The sequence below is a fragment of the Conger conger genome, chromosome 7, assembly GCF_963514075.1.
Source record: "Conger conger chromosome 7, fConCon1.1, whole genome shotgun sequence".
NCBI lineage: Eukaryota > Metazoa > Chordata > Actinopteri > Anguilliformes > Congridae > Conger > Conger conger.
In genome coordinates this window covers 49,373,669-49,391,794 of record NC_083766.1, presented here as the reverse complement: position 1 = coordinate 49,391,794, position 18,126 = coordinate 49,373,669, and the positions used below count along the sequence as shown (strand labels likewise).

Genomic DNA, 18,126 nt, shown 5'->3' with positions numbered 1-18,126 from the left:
AGAGATGGGGACCCACTGATATTAGGAGAGGAGGGGCCAGAGATTAAGAAAGGACAAGAGACTGGGCAGGAGGGGGGTGTTGCAACAGGAAGAGGATGTTCAGAGGGGTAGGTGTGGATGTCATCTTTCAGAAGTCACACCCTGAATAGACAGCATTTACAGGCACAGACTGTTAAATTTCAGTTGTGTGTAAAATCAGAGGCAATTTACAATCAACAATTTAGTCACTTACAAAATTTGCATTAAAACATGGTAAGAAAACTAAAAAACTATAACATTGTCTCCCTGTTTTCGTTTTTTTATAGATGAATTAATTGAGGTACAGTGCAGTCCATAAGTATTTGGACAGGGACACATTTCCTGTCCATTTGGCTCTACTCCAGCACGTTGAATTTGAAATAAAAGAGTGACAATGAAGTGGAAGTGCATTGTTTTACATTTTATTTTAATTTACAGAGCAAAATACAACAAAAATCTTGCTGTCCAAATACTTACGGACTGCACTGCATGTCCTCAGACTTTCCGCAGACGTCAGACAGTGAGTCTGCCTTCCTGACAGACTGGGGAAGGTCACTCCACCATCGCAGGAAGATGGAGGAGGAGAGCCGGGTGGAGGGGCTGCCAGGTGCCTGAAGAGAACAGCCAGCTGGTGGGAGAAGAGCCTGAACAGAGAGGTCTGGTTGCAGTTTATGGAGCAAAGTCATTGGGACTCAGGCAAGAAGATTTTCATATTCTTATCATACATTTCTCTTACTTTTTTCATACGATGGGCTCGTACGAGTGTGTCATGTCAGATTCAAAAGACGCACCTAGTTACAGACAGCTGTCCTAAATGAAAATGTCTGTTATGATACAGTGTATACAGTACTGTAGGTACATCTTGATTCATATTTGATCTGAGTTCTGTGTGCCAAAGCTATCCATAGGAAATGAATGGAATGCGTTGATTATATAATTTGTACGACAGGTCGAGACCACTCGTAAATGCGGTTCCTTATTCACATAAGAGCAGAGGTACACTGTGTGAGCATCCATCCATCCATTATCTTAACCCGCTTACCCTGAACAGGGTTACAGGGGCTCTCCAATCAGCCTATCCTGCACGCTAACCCACGCGAACACGGGGAGAACATGCAAGCTCCACACAGAGAGGCCCCAGCCGACCGGGATTCAAACCCAGGACCTCTTTTCTGTGAGGCGGCGGTGCTACCCACTGCACCATCTGTGCTGCCACAGTGTGAGCATATTAATTGTAAACATGAGATTGGAGCATCCTGAGAAATGTGAAAAATTCTCCAGGAAGAAAAGGAAGCTGTCAGCTCTGAACATCCTCTCTTCAATCATTAAGATGACCAAACTGTGGAATTAAGCTTTTATGTAGCATGTGTAGCACCCTCCTGGTTGGTTTGGCAGGTACTTACGCATAAGTAAGACCAGTGAGAAGCCTCGTGCAGCTGGCTAATTTCTGGGCCCTATCAGGGAGCCAAATTAGTAAAGCCAGGAAGCCTGGAATTTTGGCCAGAAGCACCTCACAATTCATAAAAAACACCACAGGATTTTGAATCATCCTGGTTTAAGAGCTCAACAGATATGCTGGTACAGAAATTTCATAGCTGCTAAAGGGAACTGGGTTTTACCGTTAGGACCGAACAGGTGAGTGTTCCTTTAATTAACCATCAATACCTCTTCCAATACTGTACTTCAACCAGGAACAAATGCACTAAGCTTCTGTGGTTTTGCAGACCATGAGACCATAAGGTGATAAAGTAGAGTACCTCAGACAATCTCAAAGAACGAAAAGCACATATTCACATATCTATCTGGACCTAAGTATGAACAGTATAAAACAGCATGACATAATGAAAGTTCCTTGCTTCATGATGATTTGGCTGCAACAGTAATAGTAAAGCTGTACAATACACAAGATAGTTTCATAAATTTTTTAGAGCTACAGAATATTAGGTTGTGGTGTCCCTGTGTACATAAAAAACGAATGTAATAATGGAAGAAAGACTATTATTCAAAGCACTTTGAGTTAATCCTGGAGACGAAACAAAATGGACACTGGCTAGACTGACTGGTAGTAAATTAATTATACATATTTTGTGAAGGGAAGCTTTTCATAGCAGGTCAAATAAAGTCTTATTTCTGCACTGCACTGCTATTTAAGACAAAACTCTTATTTCTGTCAATCTTCACTGTAGTTAAGACAAATCCAGTATTATTTCTGCCGACCTTCAATGTTATTTAGGAATGGTAACACATATATTTTAAGTAAACCCGTACAAGAATATGAACTCACTACTGAAGCTGCAAAGACAAGAGCACCAAAACACACAGGAACAGCACTAAGGGGGGGGAGGCAGGGGGGGTATATTTGTCCAGACAACTCATGGAGGGGTACACTTGGTAAACCAGATCATTTTTGCCATTCATCTTCTGGAAATGGCCCATAAAGAAACCGTAGAAAGTAACAAAGATAAATAAATAAAGATATTCACAGAGAGAGAGCTCCTCTTAATTTCTGCAGTGGTCGCGGGAGTGAGCGGGACATAAATCAGCGCTCGGTGCTCTCACCTTGTACATAATCTGTTAAACCCCGGGATGTCAGCTGCCACCCGGCCCCTGTGCTGCAGGTAACTCCGGACTCGCTGAATGTCAGCGGCAAACAGATGGCCGGCACGCTCCGATAACAACACCTGAACAGGAGGCGCGGAGGAAGATTAACGGCCCTCTCGCCGTGGATGTTTTTTCCCCCCCGGAGCTCAGAAAACAATTCCGCCAAGAAGGTTCTGATCCACTGAGCTCGCTCGCAGTGCTCACCTGGGGGACGGTCGCGTGCACTCGCTCGTGTACCATGAGACGGGACTCATCTGCCGACGGTCGCACACTCGCACTCATGTAGGATTACATGGAGCTCTCATCTGGGAAAGGTAGTACGCGCTCACTCGTGTACTATTAGACATAACTCTCACCTGGGAAAGGTAGTACGCACTCACTCGTGTACTATTAGATGTAACCCTTACCTGGAAACGGTCGCATACACATGATTAGAACTGCCATTGGGGGACACTCGCACACACTCACGTACAATTAGATGCAACTATCACCTGGAAATGATCACAAGCATGAACTTGTGTACAATTTGACAATACTCTCATCTTGGAGTGGTCTCATGCGAGTAAGATTTGACCGAACTCTTGCTGCTGGAAACAGTCGCACACGCTCATTCGTGTACAGTTAGACAGTACTCTCATCCTGGAATGGTCACACATGCTCACGCATTTCATGGGAGAGTGGGAGAGAAGGGGCAGGACTGCTCAGTCCTCTATTTTGCTCTGATAATGGTTGGCTAAGCCAGACCAGGAAACAAGGTATACAGGGGCAGCCTGTAGGCTAGTGGCTAAGGTTCAAGAGTGGGACCCAGAAGGTTCGTGGTTCAAGCCCCGGTGTAGCCACAATAAGATTCCTGCTGCCTTGAGCAAGACCACAGTGCTCTAGGGGGGGCTGTCCCCTGCTTATTCTAATCAACTGTAAGACACTGTACACAGCATTAGCTAAATAACTGTAATGTATACCAGTATCATGAATCAATTATTTTTGAAATCATGGGCTGGTTGGTCACACACAAAGGGAGCTTATTTGTGTTCCTTCAAGAAAACAGAACCCTTACAGGATATAGTAGCAAAGTAGGATATTCCTGGATGCTCAAAATAAGTTAACATCTTTGAGTTTTCTCTGTGTTGTAGGCTTACACCTTTAGGCATGCTTAACCAGAGCAACTTCCACAGCTTACATTCCTTTACATAGTACCCATTTATACAGCTGCAGCTGAGATTAAGTACCTTATTCAAGGGTACAATGGCAGAGGCCCACTTGGGAGCTGAACCATCACGATCAAAAAATGTGTCTGCTAAATAAGTGTAATGTAATGTAATGAACTGATGGCCTTGGAGGTGCAACACCAGGTCCAAACCATCATTCTACAAATACAAAACATTTAACATGTAGAGCACCCTACACAGCTCACAGTCTGTTTTAACTGGAAGTTAGATCTTGAAATAACAGCAAAGTTGAATAATAGCCGGGAGCTGGCATAGGAGAGCTACAGCATGCATTTATTACATGCAAGTACAACATACCAGAGAATAGTTTTCATGACATTTAAATGGCTGCTCAATTACCTAATAACAGTATTTAACTACTCCTATTGTTTTGGTTCTATTCTTACTTAATAACTGTATTCATAGTGCTATGATTAGCATCTCACATTGTACTATCTTTAAAAGAAATTCATCTTGAAATGATTTCTTTTCAACACCTGTACACTTTCGCACACGGTCACACAATGAGATTGTCTTCAGTCCCCCGGTATGGCTTGTCTTGTGCATATCTTAACCGCTAATTAGCAGGGTGTTCAGCTACATAGCACCATCACTAGAAAGGATGCATTTAAATGCTCCGTTGTGCTTCAGTCTGTTTTTAAACCACACACCCCCCAACCCAGACACACACACACACACATGCGCACACACCCCTCCCCTAACCCAACACGCGCATACATATGAACACGCACACACACACCCCATCCCCCGACCTGACATACACACTCACACACACACGCACACACCCCGCCCCCCAACCCAGCACACACACATATACACACACACGCACACACATCCCGCCCCCCAACCCAACATGCACACACACACACGCCCCCCAACACACACACACACACACACACACACACTCTATACCGCTGTAGTGCTACATCGACACCTCTGCTGGCTGTCCCCGTGCCACCAGTGGAACAGCGCCTGAGATCCGTCAGAAAACACATGAAGGGTGTGACAGGGAGGTGAGGAACACAGAGGGGGCGGGAACAGCTGCTGTGTGAGCAGGTGAGGTCACGGCATGAAAGGCAGGACTGGTGTTGGGCAGGCAGAGCGCACCACACTTACCACACACTGCGATGAGCAAACGGCTCCATGGCACAGCACAGGGTGGCTGAACGGACTGTTATCCGTTTATTCATTAAACACAGCATGTGTTGTACATTTTAGTTCCGTGCTTTTAAAAAGTATATACACGCAGCAGTTCTGCGGGTGGCAATGCGTTGTTAATGAAAGAGGTAAGGGGAGAAGGGCTAGATTGGTCAAAGCTGACAGGAAGGTGACAGTAATGCATACATTACAACAGTGGTATGCAAAAGAGTATCGCTGAACACACAACGCATCAAACCTAGTGGGAAGGCTACAGCAGCAGATGACTTAAGTAGAAAAAATAAGTCTAATAAATACCTAATAAAGTGCTCACTGAGTGTGTACTATATATACACACTCACACTCACACTCACACTCACACTCACACTCACACTCACACTCACACTCACGCACATGTACACACACACACACTCACACGCACACACACACACGTACATGTACACACACACACACACGTACATGTACACACACACACACACGTACATGTACACACACACACACGCACATGTACACACACACTCACGTACACGTACACACACACACACTCACGTACACGTACACACACACGCACACACATGTACATACACACACACACACACACACAGTCACTTCAGTCAGTGAGTAGCCTTCTTCAATGCAGCCTTGCAAAGGTATGAAAGAAGCCATTTCGATAAATTATGGCTGCTGAAAGCATTAATCTCACGTAACCGTTACATCCTCCTCCATTGCTGAGGCTCAAGACATACAGGCAGGGAGTGTGCTGAATACCTGAAAATATGGGGACATAAATTTGTCAGAAAGCAGAGTCAGGGTGGCTCAGAAGATCAAGGTGCCGATTCTTTGAAGTGCATGACTATGTGGAGAAAGACAAGAATCTGAAGCTCTGCTGCTCCAACATGCCTCTCTGCTGAACATCTTTAGAATAACCGTGAACTCTTTAGAATTCATTTGAATTCATGGTAATTCATGAATACACGTTTTGCTATTTGTGTTCCAGTTTAAGGATTTATGTACTTGTCATGCCAGAAAAAGTCCCAAATCAGCAAGTTATCCTTTCAAAAAACATTATTTATTAAATTCATAATTATTTAATTATTCATTTATATTCTATTATAAATGTCATTACTTGTAGGTTCCATCAGGGCTGTAGAACTGTAGAAAATGTATCTGGACATAATTACCTGATGCCCATTTGCAAATTTTGTGATTGCAGGTAGATTCAATGAAACCCTTTTTTGTAACGTAATGTACTTTTATGACCGTTCATATAAATGTCATTCTAAAAATAAAAAAAATAAAAGAAAAAATAAAAACACACACACAAGGTATTGCTACATTCACAGATTTTAATAGCGTTTGAGATTGGTCGAACTCCATGTAGAGTTCATGCTAAATTATCAAGGTGACGAAGCGAAGAGGTGACCTAATGTCAAACGCTAAATTGAATAAAGAATGTGACGCGCCTCATGTCCTAACATCAGTCAGTAATAAACACTCGCTCTCGGAATGGCAGCCAGAAAAACTCAGTACTCAATGGCTTGCAGAAAAGCGAGTGTTGGCTGCCGCCATCTTCTGGCAGAAAGATACTACTACAGCAAACGGCCAGCCACAGAATCTATGGTTGTCAGGTGACCGCTATTCAGCGCACACCACAGGTATTATCAATCAACCGCCTCTAGCAACACAGGAAACCTGCAGGGAAGTGTCAGGGAATTTGCGGCAAGAAGTGGGAAGCACCATAAACACAAATTAATATGTCTATTTTGTAGTTTGCATTAAATCCTTTTCCTACAGTGTACCGGTCTGCTTTTATGTACTCCTGTAAAAAAAGGTTATGCTTCTTACAAGCTTCATACACACCAGAAGGGTTCATTTAAATTCGGTCTTCTTCCTGAAACACATTACCCCACCGAAAGAGCTTCTCATACAAACTGGCATATGAGGCTTAAGTCAAGAAATTTAGTTCTAAACAAAATGTCTTTAACCTAATATGGAAAGTGATCATTTTATGATATGTTTTTACACTGTGGTTAGGCTGCTTTTAATTGCACAGCTGCCACAGATCAAACAAAATGCATGGAAGCAATGATGCTGCATTAAAACTATTATTTCTTCAGGTATTCGTCAATATAAAACTGCTTCCTTCCCCGTCTCCATTTCCTTTTACATGTCCATTGTAGAACCCCCCCCAACCCCCACCCCCCAAAATACACCAAAAAGCTGAAGTATCTGAGAGGCAAAGGAAACGCGTGTAGTCTTACCAGGCACTACTGGAACAGGGTTAATAAAATGTGTTCTTATTAATCTGACTCCAAAGATTAAGTTCTAACAGTTCAAGAAAAGTAACTGGAAATGTCCACCAATAGTATGGCGCTATATGATCACTATCTATCCGTGTAAACACGGACATGCCTCTGGCATCTGGCCTGTATATGCACTAGTGTGAAAGCGAGTGAACACGGGGTGAAGGTAGCCTATGTTAGCTATGCCTGTTAGGTAAGTGTGTAGTGGTCCGAGTCAAGAGGATCCAGGTTAAAATGAATATTATTAAACAAAAAATAAAATGTATTAAACAATGTCCATCCATCCATCCATCGTCACCCGCTTATCCGGAGTCGGGTCGCGGGGGCAGTAGGCAAAGCCGGGTATTCCAGGCGTCCCTCTCCCCAGCAACGCATTCTAGCTCCTCCTGGGGGATCCCGAGGCGTTCCCTGGCCAGGAGAGATATATAATCTCTCCAGCGGGCTCTGGGTCTCCCTCGGGGTCTCCGTCCAGTTGGACGAGCCCGGAAAACCTCCAAAGGGAGGCGCCCGGGAGGCATCCTGATCAGATGCCCGAACCACCTCAATTGGCTCCTTTCGACGCGAAGGAGCAGTGGCTCTACTCCGAGCTCCCTCCGGATGTCCGAGCTCCTCACCCTATCTCTAAGGCTGAGCCCGGCCACCCTACGGAGGAAGCTCATTTCGGCCGCTTGTATACGCGATCTCGTTCTTTCGGTCACTACCCAAAGCTCGTGACCATAGGTGAGGGTTGGGACGTAGATCGACCAGTAAATCGAGAGCTTCGCCTTCCGGCTCAGCTCCTTCTTCACCACAACGGTCCGGTGCAACGCCCGCATTACTGCTGACGCTGCACCGATCCGCCTGTCGATCTCACGCTCCCTTCTACCCTCACTCGTGAACAAGACCCCGAGATACTTGAACTCCTTCACTTGGGGCAAAGACTCGTTCCCAACCCGGAGGGAGCAATCCACCGATTTCCGGCAGAGAACCATGGCCTCGGACTTGGAGGTGCTGACTCTCATCCCGGCCGCTTCACACTCGGCTGCAAACCGCTCCAGTGCGTGCTGAAGGTCACGGTCCGATGAAGCCAGCAGAACCACATCATCCGCAAAAAGCAGAGATGCGATTCTGAGGTCACCAAACCGGACACTCTCCTGACCTCGGCTGCGCCTTGAGATCCTGTCCATGAATACCACAAACAGGACCGGTGACAAGGGGCAACCTTGGCGGAGTCCAACACCCACCGGAAACGTGCTTGACTTTGTGCCGAGAATGCGGACACAGCTCTCACTTTGGTTATACAGGGACCGGATGGCTCGTAACAACGGCCCCGGTACCCCATACTCCCGCAGTACACCCCACAGGGTTCCCCGGGGGACACGGTCGAAAGCCTTCTCCAAGTCCACAAAGCACATGTGGACTGGATGGGCAAACTCCCATGACCCCGCCAGCAACCCTGCCAAGGTAAAGAGCTGGTCCACTGTTCCACGGCCAGGATGGAAGCCACATTGCTCCTCCTGAATCCGAGGTTCGACCGTCGGTCGGAGCCTCCTTTCCAGTACCCTAGAGTAAGCTTTCCCAGGGAGGCTGAGGAGTGTGATACCCCGGTAATTGGAGCACACCCTCCGATCCCCCTTCTTGAAAATGGGGACCACCACCCCGGTCTGCCACTCTACAGGTACTGTCCCCGATCTCCACGCGACACTGAAGAGGCGTGTCAGCCAAGACAGCCCAACAATGTCCAGAGCCTTCAGCATCTCAGGGCGAATCTCATCTACACCCGGCGACTTGCCACTGAGGAGCTTTTTGACTACCTCAGCAACTTCCGCCAGGGATATAGGTGCAGATTCCCCCGAGTCTTCAGGCTCTGCCTCTTCCACAGAGGACGTGTTGTTCGGGTTCAGGAGCTCCTCGAAGTGCTCTTTCCACTGTCCGACAATATCCCCAGTCCGGGTCAGCAGTTCTCCTCCCCTGCTGAAAACAGCCTGAGACAAGCCCTGCTTTCCCTTTCTGAGTCGTCGGATGGTTTGCCAGAACTTCCTCGAGGCCAACCGAAAGTCCTTCTCCATAGCCTCCCCGAACTCCTCCCATACCCGGGTTTTTGCTTCAGTGACTGCCGAAGCTGCAGCCCTTCTGGCCACCCGGTACCTGTCTGCTGCTTCAGGGGACCCCCGGGCCAGCCAAGCCCGAAAGGCCTCCTTCTTCAGCTTGACGGCCTCCCTCACCGCTGGTGTCCACCAGCGGGTTCTTGGGTTGCCGCCCCGACAGGCACCGATGACCTTCTGACCACAGCTCCTGCTTGCCGCCTCTGCAATGGAGGCTTTGAACATGGCCCACTCGGACTCCATGTCCCCAGCTTCCCCCGGGATGCGTGAGAAGTTCTTCCGGAGGTGGGAGTTGAAGACCTCGCGAACAGGGGCCTCCGCCAGACGTTCCCAGTTCACCCTCACTACACGTTTGGGTTTACCGGGTCTGTCAGGCAGCCTCCCCGGCCACTTGATCCAACTCACCACCAGGTGGTGATCAGTTGACAGCTCTGCTCCTCTCTTCACCCGAGTGTCCAAGACATACGGCCGCAGGTCTGATGATACGACCACAAAGTCGATCATCGATCTTTGGCCTAAGGTGCTCTGGTACCAAGTACACTTATGAGCTACCCTATGCTCGAACATGGTGTTTGTTATCGACAATCCATGGCCAGCACAGAAGTCCAATAACAAAACACCGCTTGGGTTCAGATCAGGCAGGCCGTTCCTCCCAATCACCCCCCTCCAGGTTTCTCCGTCATTGCCCACGTGAGCGTTGAAGTCGCCCAGCAGAACTATGGAGTCTCCGGGTGGCACCCTTTCCAGGATGCCACCCAGTGACTCCAAGAAGGCCGGATACTCTGAACTGCCATTTGGTGCATACGCACAAATGACAGTCAGAGCCTTCCCCCCAGCGACACGTAGTCGCAGAGAAGCGACCCTCTCGTTCCCCGGGTGGAACTCCAACACAGTGGCGCTCAGCCGGTGGCTTGTGAGTATCCCCACACCCGCCCGGCGCCTCTCACCTTGAGCAACTTCAGAAAAGAACAGAGTCCAGCCCCTCTCCAGGAGTTTGGTTCCGGAACCAGTACTGTGCGTGGAGGTGAGCCCAACTATATCTAGTTGGTACCGCTCCGCCTCCCGCACTAGCTCAGGTTCCTTCCCCACCAGAGAGGTGACGTTCCACGTCCCCAGAACCAGTCTGCGACGCCGAGGATCAGCACGCCCAGATCCCCGCCTTTGCCTACTGCCCGTTGGGCAAAGCACCCGACTCCGATGCCGACCCCTGCAGGTGGTGAGCCCACAGGGCGGCGACCCCACGTGACCAGTTCGGGCTGTGCCCGGCCGGGCCCCATGGGATAAGGCCCGGCCACCAGACGCTCGCCGACGAGCTCCCCTCCCGGGTCTGGCTCCAGCAGGGGGCCCCGGTTTCCCTTTTCCGGGCGAGGTAACTGGGTCTTTGTGTGGCCGTGTCATGGGAGTCTTTGAATCGCTCTTAGTCCGGCCCCTCCCCCGGGACCAATTTGCCTTGGGAGACCCTACTGGGGGCTAACAGTGCCCCCGACAACCTAGCTCCCAGGATCACCGGGACACACGAACCCCTCCACCACGTTAAGGTGGCGATTCATCGGAGGGGTATTATTAAACAATGTGCAATGCAGAAATAGAATTCCAATGTGGAAAGGTGAACTATGAATGGTTATATGCGAATGGCACGCAGGAGGTTGTATTAGTGAGCCTCCTAAAACCATCCCATGTTTCCCTCTATATACCCAGGGTTTACAGGAAAACGACAAATCATCAAAAAAAGAGTCACAAGAGGGCGGTAACAACAATGGTCCTGCTGATGTTATCTCTGTACGTCTAACAAACCTGGTTAATCTTTGTAGCACAGCTGGATGCTGACTCACAGGTAACTTGCATTACCTGTAGTATATTTCGAAATGGTATTTCAAAATCTTTATTCAGTGACCAGTGTACTACACCACCAATGACACCAAACTCTTTCCCACAACATTAGCAACATCTAAAGATACGAAACACTGTATGTGGAAAACCCATGATCTACACAGTACTATTTCAACTTAACAGTTCTGGGAGCATTCCAATGAGGTGGCAGAATTACACAGAGGCAGCGCAATAGTCCTGTATTGGTCAGTCCTGTATCTCACATGCTTCCTTTAGGTGCTATTATTAGCAAATTCAAAGGTATTTCCTCCTATTGCTATGCGGACGACATTCAGTTATATCTTTCTTTTAAACCTGACAGGATTGATAAACTTAATGTACTGCATGACTGTTTGTCTGCTATTAAGGACTGGATGGCCAGTAACTTTCTTCAGTTAAATGCAGACAAAACTGAAGTCCTCATCATGGCATCTGTGAAAAATTTTAAAAAGCAGCTAAAGTCACATCTCTTCAGACAGGTGTTCGTCTAGCCGTTTTTGTGACTGTATTTCCGCTTATTTCATGTTTGTTTACTTGTGATTTGTTGGTCTTATTGACCGTTCTTTTATGCATTATTATTGTTATTACTTATTTTTATTTTTATTTTGATCCTGTGAAGCACTTTGTGACTGTCTGTGAAAGGTGCAATATAAATAAAATGTACTTACTTACTCTTCATCAAACCTTGCTGACCCTGTGTCAACATGGTAAACACAGCGTTTCCTTCTGGGGGTCTGTGGAGCGGCACACTTATGTAAAATGCCCTTCACCATTATCAACAGAATTAATTCACAGGATACCATCTAGTCTCGAGCCAAGATATGGCTTTGCCGTGAATATGGACATACCGTGAATAAGACTTGGTAATTAATTAAATCCGTTCAATGGCATTTGATTCAACCAATGTGAGGTGAGGTTGTTTTCTACAGGATATGTTGTTGTGGTAATAACAATAATAGGGTCATTCGGTAACAAACTTCCAAACGTTGTGTAAATGTTCTTTATATATTCAATAGAGAACATGCAAAACATTAGCCTCATTGGATTTGTCGTTGCTCTTAAAAAAGGCAGGGTGGCACCCAAAAAGTCACTTGCGAGTGGAAATTGGGGTTTGTATTGATTTTGGCATTAAAGCAGGGGGAAAGAATTTTAACGCATACACTGACACAATTTTCCACTTTCAGATTATGAACTATTATTTTCCTAATATTGCTCAGAAAAACGTTATGGTAATTGAACAATGCTACATAGTGCTGCTTGGCTATTTCTTTCAATATTTCATGGCTTAGCCAACTACATCAGTACCACTCTATGTATAACTTCCAAACTTCTAAGACTAGTAGATAGTAGTTACACAAGTTCAACCAAGTAGATGGTAAGGCAGAAAGTTTTCAATCAATATTAAACTTTATGTTCTTCAAAATGTATAATAGGCTTACCTATATACAAACAATTGAGTTGATACTGTAATACCTGTGTTTTGATCGGCTGAATAACATATACTTAACATTGAACGGATTTTATTCAAAAACATTTTTCTGATGCCGACATGAAATACTCTCCACTCTACACATACGCAACCCAAGGGGAGTGATCTCTGTTCTCTAACGATTGCATGACAAGACAAGACAACTGACGTCACCTAACTTTTGTTTGCCATCAGCATACAGTGACGTGTTTGCGTCATCATAGGCGTTCTTCTTCACGCAGCTTGCTTGTTATATTTTTATTCATTTCGATTATCACCGACTTGCATTCGTCAAAAAATAAAAAATAAAATAATAATTACATTAAAAGGAGGAGAAATAAAACCGAACTATAAAGTTGACCTTTAACCTGTGTTCGTTGCGTTGCAGTTGCAATCAGTAACGTTGACATTAGCTAAAGATGTCTGCGAAGCGGTGAACTTAGCCAGCTAGCTTTGAATAGCTAGGTTGCTTATTTTTTCTTTTAGTTTCATTTTGATTTGTATTTGATCCTGTTTTTAAATGGGTTTAAAGGCTATACCATGAAACTCCGGACTCAGTATGACAGGTAACTGAATGTATGTTTTATTTGTCAGTGCAACGTGTAAGTTAGCTATCCAGCCAAATGAAAACACTGCGGATCTGTGAGGTTAGCTTAGGCTACAGGTAGGCTAACTGTAGCTCGTCACAGCTGGCTAGGTGCCAAAGTAAACATAGACACTAGATAATGTTAAGTATTTTGCTTGCTGCTGTGCAGTGTACTAGTGCTAGCCCCTTGTATGATTAGCGGTTCCAGGCGCTGATCGAAAAAAAACTACCAAGACGAATGTTGTTGGTCAGCTTGCTACTTAGCCTAGTCGACACTCTAAAGTAACGTTAGTGACCAAGCTGTCAGTAATCACTTTACTGTGCATTAGCTAGCAAGCTAACCTTAGCTAACATAACATTAATAAAGTTAATAAGCATTTCTTGATTCAGCCAGGAGATTGCCACCTATGTTAGCCGACCATTTATGAAGTATGAATAACAAGCAAGCAAGCAAGCTAGCAGCACTAGCTATGACTATTTACTAATGTTAGCGAGTTCGCTAAAACTCTTACGAAGCTGACTATATACGCATTAGCTAGATGTCTAACGTTAGCTGTATTATTCTAGGTAGCTGATGTTGTCCAAAATGTCATTTTCTTAATTTTAATTATGTTTTCATGTGTTTTAGGATCCATTCTAGTGAGTCCAGAAGATTGCTGAAAATAAAAGAATCAACAACTGTAATGCAGACTAACTCAAACGAACATAATACTCAGGCAGGCAACGGCTTATCCCTAACTCTGCAACCGGAGTTACTCACCAGAACACCGGCGGCAGGTGGCTCCAGCCCATCGGAGACTGGGGAGGTCCGTGTTCCAATAAGTGTCCCACCCGGCGAGAGCAGCGGGCGGCCGGCGTCCAGAAGGCCGAGAACAGGCGCCCACACTCACTCTCACTCCCACTCGCACAGCCAGGGGCACAACCGTCCCCATTCGCATAGCGAGCCAGAGCCTGATCCAGGGGATACGGAATCGGAATCGGGAGAACCCAGCACCTCTCTCTCCGAACTGCGTTACCTCTTTCGATGGGTTCAAAAAAGTCTTCCTTTCATTATAATCCTTTGTGCCAAACTAGTTATCCAGCACGCCCTTGGTAGGTTTCAATGAACGTGGTAGACGTGAATGTGCTTTTTATTTGAACACTCATTTTAAACGTTTTTTTTTAGATTTTGAAATTCGCGTTTGACTTGCGCTGCCATTGTCATCCAGACAATTTCGGGCTTGATTACGTAGAGGTGGTAAATTCCATTTCAGAAAGTGGAGGTCCTCCCCAGTATTTTATTCCACTCGCCCTAATTTGCTAATTAGCACAGATCTTCAGAACTAATTGATGGTGATAGGTGGAAAACAGACGTGGCAGGACTTTTACTTTCTGACCCCTGGACTTTCCTCTGATTATATATTGTGGCACGATTAATTGTGTGGGATAGTATGACATGCATCAAGAAATGTATTGATACTGTGAAAATTGATTTAGCGGTAATTTCTTACGATTTTGAAAGCTGTGGTTCATGCTAAATATACACACTGGTCTTGTATGTGTCCCCCCCCCCCCCTTCCCCAGGTTTAGCTGTTGGAGTTGGCCTGTTTACAACTTTTCTTTATGCAAATAAAATCATTCAAACCCAAGTTTTTCGACAGGTAAGTAAAACGATCACATTTACATTCAGTGTCCGATTGATATTTTACCTGTCGAATAACTTTTCTGTTTTTTTTTTTGTTTGTTTTTTTTAAATCAGGACCGACGTTCAAAGTTGGAGTGTGTATGGCTGCTGTCCTTCCTAATATCCTCCACACTCCTGCTCTATTACACTTTCCACGAAGAGCACCTGTACTACTGGTGAGGATATGAAGTTAATTTGGTGTGTCTGCCCCATTTGAAATCCTGAGGTCTTACGCCACATCCTCTGTTCCTTTACAGCTTAATTTTGGTGAACCCAAATGTCGAGTCCCCCGGATTCTGGGAGGTTTTGTGGACCGTGGGTGTGACCAACTTTGTCGTGAAGTTCCTGTTCATGAGTTTGAAGTGCCTTATTCTACTAGTACCTTCCGCCTTCATGGCTTACAAATCAAGGGTAAGGACTCGCCTCATTTTGCATTAAATCTCTGCTATGTCAGTCAGAAGGTCCCAGCTCATCAGTCTTACTGCCACGTTTGCCTGTCCCCTCAGGGCCGGTGGTACATGCTCACGGAGGAGTTTGGCCAGGTGCACCAGGCTATTGCTCCCATGCCCGTCTGGTTCCGCTACCTGGTCACCTACCAAGAGGTGGATGGAGTTACCGGTCTGACCTTTGGTATCCTGCTAGCACTGGTCTACATCATTCTGAAGGTAACGCTGAACTGAGGCACAAATTGTGGGGACAACCTATTCATTTGTCATCACTGATTTTAAATTCAAAACAATTTGCCGTTTTTGAAGCTCAGGATGCAGAGAATTGTCGGTTTTGAACAGGAACTCTGGGCAGAATTCCCAGATAGCGGGTATGTTAGAAATGAAGACTGGGAGCCGTGGTGGCGCAACAGGCTAAGACGCAGCAGACTTGCGGTTGCAGTTTGCTGCAGTTGCACACCGGGGACCGGGGTTCGATTCTCAGTCCTGCCAAAAGCCAAGTTTGGCCGGCTCACGTGGGGCAGCAATAATTGGCTCGCTGCTCCAGAGGGAGGGACTTGGCAGGGTTATTAGATCGCCACACAATAAGCACCTCGGGCGCCTCGGAATCACGGCAACGGGCACGAGACGAGACGGCTTGAAGAAGGCGTGTCGCTCTCATTCGGGCCGCCGAGGGACGGGGTACGGGCGGTACATCTAATACGACTACCTCCAATTGAATCAGACGAGGTACAATTGGCTACCAAATTGGGAGAAAAAGGGAAAAATCGGGAAAAAAAAAAAAGAAATGAAGACTGGACCTGAATGAATACTGTGTATTACACCCCACTTGCTTTCTTCTTAGCTGCTGGGACTGTATGGACTTTGGGGATCTGTCCAGAAAACCGGTGGCATATTTTTGAACAATGAGGTACCAAATCTATACTTTTTCTATACCTTTTTATCTATGATTAATCATAGATCATCACTTGGCATGATGCTGCCCCGAATAAACAATTTGAGTGATACACCATCCCAAATACCTGGATAAAGGCAGCAAGTAAAAACCATCAAATTCTTTTTGAACGCACTCCTTTCTTTGCACACTCATTTAAAAGGCATTTTACTTAATCAAAAACCTGATGCACGTGAGTACATGCTGCTAGGTGGAAATGAAGTGGTCTTAAAACCGGCTGTGTGTTGGTCGGTCTCTCTCAGCAGAACGGTGCAGCAGCCACTAAGAGCCAGTGCAGTGACGTGGGGGACGTGTGTCCGATCTGCCAGGTGGAGTTCAGAGAGCCGAGAGTTCTCCTGTGTCAGGTGAGGCCACAGTCAGCAGCGCCTGAAGCTGAGTAAAACTGGGCAAGAAGTGTGTCGGGATGACGCCATTTTGTGTCTCTTTCCCTAAAGCACATTTTCTGCGACGAGTGCATCTCGCTGTGGTTCAACCGGGAGAAGACGTGCCCGCTGTGTCGGACGGTGATCACGGACAAAGTTCACAAGTGGAAGGACGGAGCCACTTCACCTTACCTGCAGATCTATTGAGGGCATGAAACAGGACAGAAAAAAGAAAAGAAAGAACATTGAGAGAACCACAGTCGCCATAGAGCGTAAAGGAGTTGGCACACTTCACCTGGGTTGTCACCGTCACGGTGTGTTTACACCTTCCTCAGTGACAACTGTATTGATAGCAATATTCCATTTGCTTTTTTTTTTTTTATATATAAAGTTAAAACAACTTCCACCTCTCCTAACTCAAGGGCATTTCACACTGGGCCTATTTAAGCAAGGGTGCAAATCAAACCCTGCGTCTCATTTTGTTAGCTTCCCCCCTCACATGTCCTCTGGTGATATTAATTATTTTATTTCCATGTTTTTTATTCCTTTGTATATCATTTCTGGAATTCCACTTATCATAGGGTGGGGTACCATTTGAGTTTATAAATATTGATCAATTGCTCAAGATTGTACCAAGTAAAATGTTGTGTCTTAGTACATTTATAAAGGGCACGCATTCACATTTCAACAACAAATTTGATACAAATTTTAAAGCGTATACCTGCTGTATAGGAGGTGAAAACAACAAACCCTCTGGTACTTGCTTCATTTGAAGTCAAAAGGTGGTTGTTTTTTTGTATTATGAAAATGTGCTGAGCAGACTTTTGTATTTTGGTCTTTGAGCAGCTGTATGTGGTATGGGCTAGACTGTTCCAAATGTGGCCAGAGAAGATTCCACCATTTTGTATTCTCTTCAGGTTGGGTAGTTTCACTTCAATTCAGTCGTCACTGCATTGGGAGAAACTGAATGGTGCTTTAAGCAGTGGTTGGTTTACTTTGTATATATATATATATATATATAACAAACAAGAAATTACACAAGCACCTCAACTGAATCATTGATATTATGAAAATCATTATCTTTTTTGAAATTATGAAGCCATGGCGATTAGGGCTGTGTATGCAATTTTTTTTCAGGAGTCAAAATTATATTTTTTAGAAATTACTACTATAAACCATTCACATAAGTATGAATTGTGCAGAACAGTGTGCAAGTAGTTCCAAGCCACAATTCTGTACGATTTTATTTTTCTAAAGTAAAATCCTGTTAAAAACCAAAGATTGGAAGATGCATCTATTTTATTACCATTATTCCATTGTGTAGTAAAATGTATGGTTTCACATATTTTTCCTCAATCAACATCATAAATAAAATATATTCTCCATG

General features: G+C 45.4%; 1 protein-coding gene across 2 annotated transcripts; it reads left to right on the top strand.

Annotated features, from left to right (window-relative positions):
- Positions 1-12,941: 12,941 nt before the first annotated feature.
- rnft1 (ring finger protein, transmembrane 1) lies at positions 12,942-18,126 on the top strand. Of its 2 annotated transcripts, none has more exons than XM_061247481.1 (9): positions 12,942-13,293; positions 13,942-14,405; positions 14,877-14,953; positions 15,052-15,152; positions 15,234-15,387; positions 15,483-15,641; positions 16,267-16,332; positions 16,623-16,721; positions 16,812-18,126. In XM_061247481.1, the coding sequence occupies exons 1-9, from the start codon at positions 13,268-13,270 to the stop codon at positions 16,944-16,946; spliced, it is 1,281 nt and encodes a 426-aa protein (XP_061103465.1). In that variant the 5' UTR covers positions 12,942-13,267; the 3' UTR covers positions 16,947-18,126. The 2 variants fall into 2 exon arrangements, with proteins under 2 accessions (XP_061103465.1, XP_061103464.1); XM_061247480.1 differs by having other exon boundaries at positions 16,620-16,721.